Source organism: Salarias fasciatus, chromosome 16 (assembly GCF_902148845.1).
Source record: "Salarias fasciatus chromosome 16, fSalaFa1.1, whole genome shotgun sequence".
Classification (NCBI taxonomy): domain Eukaryota; kingdom Metazoa; phylum Chordata; class Actinopteri; order Blenniiformes; family Blenniidae; genus Salarias; species Salarias fasciatus.
In genome coordinates, this window is record NC_043760.1 from 3391780 (window position 1) to 3401949 (window position 10170).

The 10170-nt window shown below is 47.1% G+C and overlaps 1 protein-coding gene across 1 annotated transcript; it reads right to left on the bottom strand.

Annotated features, from left to right (window-relative positions):
• Nucleotides 1-1781: 1781 nt before the first annotated feature.
• On the bottom strand, nucleotides 1782-9933 carry rubcnl (rubicon like autophagy enhancer). The gene is given in 18 exon segments (XM_030112152.1): nucleotides 1782-2024; nucleotides 2308-2398; nucleotides 2479-2632; nucleotides 2731-2792; nucleotides 3421-3541; nucleotides 3615-3692; nucleotides 4217-4256; nucleotides 5270-5334; nucleotides 5471-5607; nucleotides 6117-6222; nucleotides 6296-6332; nucleotides 6417-6708; nucleotides 6710-6727; nucleotides 7537-7607; nucleotides 8119-8384; nucleotides 9470-9500; nucleotides 9779-9809; nucleotides 9922-9933. Coding segments are annotated over 18 exon segments (1707 nt in total). The 3' UTR covers nucleotides 1782-1929.
• Nucleotides 9934-10170: the final 237 nt, after the last annotated feature.

Below are 10170 nucleotides of genomic sequence, written 5' to 3' on the forward strand. Positions count from 1 at the left end.
ATCCTGTTGTTCACATTATCCATGCTTCCTGCAGGGAATATCATCAGGAAACACTCCATTAACTTCCATTGTTGTGCAGCTGATACACAGATCTACTTTAACCTCCAGGAACACTGTGAGGAACTGGGAGTTACTGTGGACCAGGACTTCTCTCACATTGATGTGTGCAGGAATACTTTGTCAAAGTGACTCGTTAATCCATGCAAAATTTTCCTCCAGAGTGGACTCTGATATTATCAGCTGGCGATCTCTTCAGCCGATTCAAAATGCTGCCATGAGAGTTCTAAGAGGAACCAGAGGAGAGATCACGTCACTCCAACATGAGCTTCTCTTCATTGGTTTCTTGTTAAATCTAGATAAGTGTTTAAAATCCTTCTTAACAACCAGGCCCCATCGTATCTTAAAAACCGTTAGTCCCATACTGTCCCAGGAGAACGCTTGGTTCTCAGAGTGCTGGTCTGCTGGAGGCTCTAGGTTCTTTAAAAGTAGAACAGGAGGCAGAGCTTTCAGCTATCAGGCTCCTGCCATGTGGAACCAGCTGCCAGTTTCAGTGAGGGAGGCCGACAGTCTCTACTGAAAGGTTTTCTGTGGAATGAAGCCGCTTCGGGGCTCTGGAGGGTTTTCTAGAAAAGCTGCTGTAGGTTTAGACTGCTGGAGGATGAAAACCATGAAATATCTCCTCCGATGAGTCTGGTTCTGCAGGTTTCTTTTTGCTAAAAGACTTTTTCCTTTCCTCCTTCTACTTGCTCATCAGGAATTCTCTGTTAAAGTACCTTCAAATGTTTGTGTTGTGTTTCGTGCTGTATAGATAAAGTTGAGTTGAACTGAATCGGTCACAGCAGTTCAGATTACGGCCATGAAGTCGTCCATTTGCATGTGACTTGACCAGTCCTTTCCTTTCCTTTCCTGTTTTTTTTTTTTTTTTTTTTTTTGTGATGATCTGAGAACTGAGAAACAGTTGTATAAAGTGCAACATCTTTCAATTTTTTTCATTTTCCTTCCAAAACACTTTTACATTTACACGGCAACGTTCTGACGACGTAGCCAGCATGCTGGGCCACAAGTCGACGTTGTAAAAGTTCCACTTTGGGAGCCGTTTTCAAAAACTTGTGTTTTCAGTGGCTCTGACCTCCGTTGTCATGGAAACAGACCCCCCCAAAACAGAAGGAAAGTTTAGCCTTTTCACTTGAAAACACTGTCCTGTAAAACTCGGCCTCAGTTTCCAGTTCGGCCTCAGAGAGTGAGACATCTGTAGATGAGTGTGTGAGGTGTTAAAACCTCTGAGGAAACATCAAGGTGTGAATAAACTTCACCTCCGCAGAGGATCCAGGCAGTTAACAGGCTGCGCAACGTTAGTGGCAGTGACGCAACATCAGGCTGTGTGTGTGTGTGTGTGTGTGTGTGTGTGTGTGTGTTTCCAGTTAGGTTGATCTGTCAATAAGATGAAAGTCTTGACTCTAGTTTACAACTTCTTAACTTTTTGATGGACTCCATTTATTCAACGATGCAACTTTTTGAAAAGGACACTGACTGAAAACCATCGGGCTCCGTCTTTATTGGTTTCAAAATGTTGCCATGTAAACATGAACCTTTTCACCCGGATTCCCTGTGAGTCTACTTTGTCTGCTAACAGACATGAAAAAATGGTGCAACTCAAATGTAATCTACAGTTTTAAAAAGTGAATCGCTCTCAACAAACACCCACGAAGAAAGAAATGGCAAAAACAGACAAGACATGTTGAAAAGCTGGAATGACTGTGTTGTAATTGGCACTTAATAAATAAAGCTTATTTGAATTGAATAAGTAAAGCTAAATACAAAACATCTGACCAAAAGTCCATCAATGAGTCTGATACAAATCCGACTGAGGTCCATGAGAGAGAGTTCTTCAAATGCTCTGCAGGTGAATGATTGACGGTGTTGCTGAATTCAGTCTTCATGGTTATTTTTCCAGGATTCCCTCCGGATGCATTTGGGACATTTTTTATCCAGAAAACAATGTTTGTGAAAGCAGGCTTTACACACTAAGAGACAGAAAAACAAAACATGTGAGGGTTTTCAGCAGTGATTCAATAAACTAGCAAAATCTACACTCCAGAGCAGAGCTTCCCAGTGGTCCGCAGCCCCGTCTGACATCCACACTACAGAGCATCTTCCTCCACGAACGTCCAGATTAAGCAAAGCAAATTCACTTGCATTGCACCTTTCATTCACAAAGCAAATTGCATTGCTTCACAAAGGCAAAGAAATAGAGTAATATACCCGTCTACCACCTACCCACCCCTCAGCCACCCCCCAACCCCTCACCTGCACACTGCTTGCAGATGTGACTCTGAAAAGGAAATATGATGTCTTTTTCTCCGCAGAACTCACAGAAGAAACCTCGAGCCAGACACAACTGGATGAAAGAAATGATTGAAGAAAGGCCACAGTCAGAACGGACAGAGGCAGAAGAAGGAGACACTCAGCCACACGGACCTGACAGCTTTCGATGTGATCCAGGGCGGCGTGCAGCACGGTTCTGGCCTGCAGCACCAGCTGCCCCTTCTTCACCTTCAGCAGGTCGTCCATGGAGAAGAGACGTGGCTGCTCCATCAGGTGAGCAGGAAGCTGCTGGAACTCCACCAACACACTGGGACAGGAGGACGGGATGGGTCAGTGCAATAAAAGAAACCTTTAATATCCCAGACAGAACTCACGAGACAGAAGAGACGGGATGAGACGTTTCACCTTTCAGAGAATCTGCAGGCTGTCAGCAGCTTCTTCACTCCTCCCAGTTGCTCCTGAAGCTCCTGAAGGAGAAACATGACGAGAAAACATGAGTAAAGGAAATATAGAGAACCAGAGAAGCACTGGTATTGATATCTGTTATTAGCAAGTAGCTGTCAGTTCTCTTTCTGTGTCCTGGTCGTCTGTCCCTGACTTGTCTCACTTCCTGTTTCATTTTGTCTGGTCTGCCTCTCCGTGTACTTGTTCTGCTGGTTGTATAATTAGTCTGATGTTTGTCACTCGTTTTTGTATTTAAACCCTCTCCTTTGCCCAGGTTTTCAGAGTACCCCTGTCTTCATATCGTCACCTTGCGTGTTTGTGCTTCTCTCAGATACTGAACTCTGCTGCTGTTCTGTATTCGGCCTTGGTTTCTGATTTGGATTCCTCTGCTCTGGGTTATAGACTAGAGCTCTGCAGACCAGACTTTTGCTTGTGAGTCTGCTTTTGGGTCCAGCCAGTGTCTGTGGCAGTGGCTAAAGGTTAGTAAATGGTATCGGTGCTTCCACATAAAGAACAGAAATATTTGAATGCTGAAGTGATCTTCAGCATTCAAACCGAGACCGTACCAGCCTGAGTCTCAGACTCCTGTCTTTAACTGTCTGAGATCTGAATTCCTCCCAAACCTCCATGAAGTGGAGAAAGTGAACTCACGGTGAAGCGGTCCAGCTCCTTGACTCGGCCCTGCAGCTTCCTCCCCACACAGCTCAGGTCGAACAGAGGCTGAAACCACAGAGAGTCCAGCAGCTGTCTGGAGAAGTCACACACAGGGAACCTGCAGCAGAAACCACGAAGGAGTTTCTCCACCACATCCCAACATCTGAGTCCTCCGGGTGGGATTAACTCACCTGCTGAAGTCCCAGCAGGACAGAACCCGAGCAGGAATTACTGCTTCAGAGCCACTGTGGCAGCAGTCACAGAAATATCTGAAACGAAAAGACTGTCAATAAAGACCCATCGACAAGACCCTGTCATCAAGGCCCCATCGACAAGACCGGTCATCAAGGTCTCGTCAGCAAGAACCGGTCAACAAGGCCATCAATAAAGACAAGTCAACAAGGACCGGCCATCAATGATCAGTCAACAAGGCCCCACCAACAAGGCCCTGTCGACAAGACCATCCGGTCATTATTACATCACATTCTCTACATTCGGACCTCATAGATTCTAGAGATGGAGACTGATCGTCAAGTTCATGTTTGACAGCCATGCCAGATGCCAGTCTTAAATAAAGGCAGCAGCAGGAGGAGATTCAATCTCTTCCTGCTGTTAACATTAAAATCTGTTCGGACAGTAAAAGGCTTCAATCACACAATATTGCACGCCCCTACTGCCGAACAGGACAAGGGACAAAGAAAAAAAAAATCTCATAGATTCTAGAGATGGAGATTGGGTGTAGCTGTCTTCAGATTTTTCGGATCATTCGGATTATTTGGATTATTGCTCTCACCTGCCGAGATATTCACAGTAACGTAGCTTCTTCATGTATCCTGATGAGCAAGAAACAAGAGAAAAACTTAAGAACAAACATACATCACATTCAGCCCTCTTCATGATCACTAGCAACAATACTTTGTTCTTCTTTTCTTCTTTGTTCGCATTTTTATTTATTTATCTGGTTATTTGAGTTTCTTCTTTATTCATATGGTTAATTTCTTTACTCACCAATTTATTTGATTGATAGAATGGCCCATTGATTGTATTTAGTTTTTTTTCTTACAAATTTACTTATACCCCTTTCACACTGGCCAAAAAAACCCATTTAAACCTGCTAATTAATCGGGTCCTCATGGCAGTGTGAAAGCGCTCACTCGGCATTAGACCCGGGTTTTTCAACCCTGCAATCCACGCGGGTTTTTAGCGGGTCGCTACTATCGGCTTTTTAGTGGGAGGGGCGAAAGGGAGCGTGAAAGGCAGACGCGAGTCGACGCGGTAACTTACGTGATGACGTCGACGCAGCGTGGCTACGTTAGCGCGCTAGTTGTTGTTTCTGGACACAGCGTGAGATTTCCTTCGTCAAGACGACCCAGTATTGGCAAGATAGCGAGACCAGAGAGCTCCTCTGATCCGTGGGGAAGAGGAGATTCGTCTACAGGTAATGGGGACTGTGTTCCGCTGCATTGTTTACTTTCGCTTTGCTCCGTCGCGCGATGATGTCATCAACGCGGGACACTATCAGCGCGGGAAAACGCAGCGACGCAGCTCGCCAGCAGGCGGTTTAGACGCGGGGTCTGCAGGCGGTGGGAAGGACATAAAAGGCGATTATTAGTGGGTCGAAAACACGGGTCGACCCGCTAGTTGCAGTGTGAAAGGGGTGTTACTTATCAATGGTTAGTTGATTTGTATTAGCTCTCAATTAGAGGAGCTGAGAGCTTCTCTACTTTCAGACCTTATAAGAGTTTCTGGATCTTGTTCAGTCTCCCTCACAGTCTTCAGATGAGCTAAAAGTGAAGGAACCTTTGACAGAGCTAAAATCATTCACAGTTGTTTGGATCAGACTCACTGGGTTCCACTTCTGTCCCGCATCCGGCACACAGGAAGTGCTGTAGAGCCACTACGTCACTGCGTCTGGCGGGGGAGACACCGAAGGCAGGGTCAGTTCATCAAGAAGACAACGCTTCAGCTGGGGGGGTGGGGGGGTTAGAGACCAGGAAGAGCTGTGGGTGGGTCGGCTGTGTGTTAGTGGGTCAGAGACCAGGGAGACCTGTGGGGGGGCTGCACTGTGAAGATGATCTGCAGACGTGGAGGAGCCCAGTTCAACGATCCTCTCATCCTGGTCCTTAGTCTGATCTCCTCTTTCAGATGGCTGCTGCTCACCGCCACACCTCCAGTTCCTGGCAGCTACCAGCAGAACCAGAACAAGTTACCAGCAAGACCCTCTGGTTTCCACAAACATGACTGCTGACAGAGTCTCAGATGATGCTTCATTAGACGCGTGTCAAGGTGGGGGATTTATTGTGTGTTTGCGCCGCTGTATTTTCAGTACTGTTTCATTAATTTTGTTTTTTTCTTTGAATGCATACTACTTTCCTTTTTTCCCATAATGCATTGTGGTGTGTTTCTCAGGTAAGCCACAGGCTGATCCATCAGACCAGACCATCTTCTTCTGTCTCCGTGGTCCAGTTTTGATATCCACTGACAATGTTGGTGCCCTCTGGTGGTGGACAGTTGTCAACGTGCTGCAGCTCTACAGCTTCATGACAAACTGACAGTTTTCTCAGAAATCCTGCAGCTGTTTGAGTCCAGAGGCTCATCTGATACCTCAGACTTCACTCCAGTCCTCCATCATTCATGGCAAAGTGTGGCTGGGTTTTGGTTTTCACCGGTCAGTGGCTGATGGGTGTTCTCACCTCCTGCAGCGAGCTGCGGAGGCTCAGTTGACCCCTGTGTGACCTCCTGGACGGACACCAGCTCTTCTTGAAGTTCAGCACCAGTTGCTGAGCAAGGCGCTCCGCACTGCATTATGGGAAAATGACAGTCAGACGACTCGGGAGGAAACGTGCGGATATGAAAGTGCCCGTTTCCTCACCTGCTGAGAGGGTCATAGTTCACGTCGACTCCGCATTCTGAAAGTCAAACACACGATCATGTCTGGATAATCTGGATTAACAGTTAACTCTCGCACTTGAATCCATCCTGAAATGTTTCACCTTCAAATCCGCTGTCGGTGGAGAAGATGGACCGACTGCTGGTTTCCTCTTCTGACTGTTTGTTCTCACACATGGACGCTCGGGAGGAGTGCATGTGTGTGTCTGTGTCTGAAAGTGTGTGTGTGTCTCTGGGTTGAGGAACACCTGTGCTGGAGGTGTGTGTGCTGGTGTGTAAACAGGCCTGAGTGTGTTGTTGCGTGCACGTCCCGGATGGTGTGTGACTCTGTGTGTCTGCGGAGAAGCTCAGAGTCCACTTCACTGATTCCAGAACCTCCAGGACCAGGTCCACCACAAACCAGGTGAGCGTTTTCCTGCATGCAGGAGTCAGTCATACATTTTTAAAACAGCATGTCTCAAATCACCAGGACTTCCTGAATGCATCTGAATCCAGATCTTTCATCTATCCTCCCCCTCTTCTTCCTCCTACTCCCAGTCTTCCATCCTCTCTCTGATCTTCCTCTTCCTCCACAGATTGGTTTCCACTGAGCTGACTCCACAAACGCCTCTGGGCTGGTTCAAGTATCCCTCTCTGGTTGCTCTCAGTTCATTCTGTTAAACTTTTTTTACACCCCAGCATCGCCCTTTTCTCGGTGTCCCTCAGGGTTCCATTCTGGGTACATGGCCTCTCTTCTTACGGCCATCCCTTTCTGTCATGTTTTCTACATTCATGCAGTTAGCTCCTATGCGGATGACACCCCGCTTTTACCTTTCCACCAACCCCACTCCCCCCCTTGACTGTTCACTGGTTCTTCCTTAACTTTCTCAAACTCAACAGTGATTGAACAGGGACCCTCCTCTCGCAGGCTCCAGTCCTCCTTCACCAGTGCTCGCAGCGTTTTCCATCACATCAGCAGCTCCTCTGTATCTCTGTCCCTCCAGGTTCAGAGTCTGGGAGTTATCCTCAACAGTCTCCTATTTCAAGCCTGCATCGATAACGTCACTTGATCAGCATGCTTCCAGCTCCACGTCGGCCACTGGCCCTCACTCAAAGTCACATTAAAAGCGATAGAAGAGGTACTGTTTCTTTTTATTCTAAGTAACAAGTAAAACAAAAATAGATTGTGGTGAAGTAATCTTTTCAGTAGTTTGCTATAAAGACTTATAAAAGTTTGAAACATACCTTTTCCAGCTCGGCGGTGGTCTGCAAGATGTCTGTAGAAAAATCTGGAACTCTGAAGCACCTCTGCCTCCTTCCACAAACAAACAAACAAACAAACAAAAACAAAGGTTTAGGCTCTCTCGGTGACAATGCTTCAAATGAAAGCATTATTTTTGCATTTTCACTCCAGATAAGTTTCCTCTTTACACATTTTGTAAATGACATCTGTTTCCACAGAAATGGCAGAAATGCTGAAAATGGTGTCGTGAGCATGCCGGGCCATGAGGTGGTGCTGTAACTATTTACTGCTTCTGTATTGTGCATGTGCAGTAGCAGCGCTTCAGAAAAGCTTTTTGCCTGTTTCCATGGAGACTTTGGAGACCAAGGAGTATTGAGAGCTTTCAAAAAGTTCCACGTTGGAAGCCGTTATCAAAAAAATTGTGTTTTCAGTGGATCCGAGAAACGTTGTCTTACAAATGGACGACAAGAGTATGACTGAAGTTCTTCATTTTACTTAAAAGCGTCGGTTCTTCTACTTCGTCTGTACTTCAAAGTTGCAGCTCCGACACGGTTAGCTAGCATCACATGGGTTGCTTTCTTTACCTGCGGCGTGCAGTGTCTTGCCTCCGATGTGGGGGCCGTCACGGCCGACCGGCCCCGGTCCTCTGGGGCCCTTGGCCTGTTTCTGCTGTCCGCTGCAGTCCGGGAAAAGGCCGCCGAGGAGGCGGCTCAGGTTGGCTGAGGTGGAGGTGTAGCGCTGCGTCTCGTCCGTCTGGACGGGGAACTGACAGCACCTCGGTCTGGAGCTCAGAGCCTCGCGTCGGGTGACTTTCTTCCTCTTCGGCAGTCCTTCGATTTGGATGAGGACCCTCCATTAGGGCCTCCATGTTGGTCCAGAGACGTGAGCCGGGGGCTGGAGGAGAGGCGCCAGCGCTGGGAGGAATTCAAAACAAATATGACAGGTGTTCACATGAGATTTTTTTATTCCTGTCTAGATCCACATAAAGCCTATTCCATTATAAAATGACCACGTAAACCCCTGAAAAACTTCAGAATTAAGTTTAAATCCGAATAGACCAGTGAGTTTGTTCTCCTTTGGAAGCAGAATTATATAGGCGACTCTATTTCTGTCATTCTGCTCATGCTCCTGCCGTGATGATGGAATATTCCAAGATGGTGGCCTGTTGTCGAGTTTTGATTTATTTAACGGCAGTTTTAGAAGAATTGATATAATGAAACGAGCGGATCGACGGGCGCTTAACAACACAGACATTTCAAAGCTGTAGCCTCAAAGTTAATTGAGAAAGAAAGACGAGAAAAATGCTGTTTACTTCTGGAGATGTCAGTACGACAAGGCCGCCCCCCATCCAATCAGGAACGCTTCATAGACCCCGGAAGAGAGGATTTGTTTTTCCCATGTAAACACGACACTCAGGAATATAATTCTTAATTACTTAATTCAGAATTACAACGATTCTGAATTAAAAACACCTCAGAACCACACTCTTTGGTCTTCCCTCATCAGAACTGAGTAGATCAGAATGATATTAATGATTGAAATAATCAGACATTCATCCTGGCAGCAATGAGAGGCCTTAGCCGGATTGTTCTCGTTTAGTGAAATCATCGTACCTCCCTGAAGGAGGTCTGAAAGCTTTGTGTGCTTCAAACTGTGTGTCAAGCTCCTGAAGGTTCAAGGTGTGGAAAAAAACCAAAGTCATGTGGCAAACTACCAAAACTACCAAACTACCAGGAGAATATGGACCAGGACACTGTCCGTCTACCATGTGCAGAACTACTGTAGTCCTGGGCCGGAGCAGCAGCGTTTCCCCAGTTTTCAGAGACAGAGCGGTTTTCAGAAAGTTGTGTTTTCAGCGGCTCCGAGCACCGTTGAGGTTTTGCGTTTTCTTGTGATCGGGCTCCGAGCGAGTCCCATCCTGTTGACCTGTCTTACCTTGAGGTGTGGACTTGGGCGTTCTTCCTTCCTGCTGGCGTCGGGAGACAAGCCAACTGCACCTGGGACGCTTCATGTTCTCATCCAACGAATGTGGAGGAGTCGGTTCACTGGCTGCTGAAGGCCTCCTGTTCCCTTCTCCATTCTCATCATCATCTCACCCTTAGACCGGCAGGAAGTCCTCAGACCTGGTCCAAGTCTCTGAGTCCTGACGGTCTGTGGTGCCAGCTGTGAAGACGTTTCTCCTGGGTCTTCATGACCTGGAGGTGACGACAGCAGGAGACGTGGAACCAGTCCTGGATAGCTGACTGTTGGTTCCTTTCAGGGAAACCTGAAGATTCTTCAGGGACACAAGAGACAGAAGATGGAATGAAGAACTCGCTGGTTTTCTCTGGATAGATGGACCAGAACCGGATCAGTTTGATAAATCTGACAGGGTGATGTGGTCTCACCTTCATCTGCATGTCGGCGCAGGGGTTAGTGAGCCTGCCGAGTCCACGCTCCAGCTGACGTACCCGGATCTGTGGAAAGACGAGGCGGACGCACGGCTGCAGCCCTCCATCTGAAACACAGTGTTTCCCAATGACGGCGCCGCTCTGCCTCTCAGAGTGGCGAAATCAGCAGCGCTGTGGAAATCAGTGTTACGCAGAGGTTCAAACAGGTGGGGAAGCTGCTGAGAAGTCACTGACGTGGTTCATTCT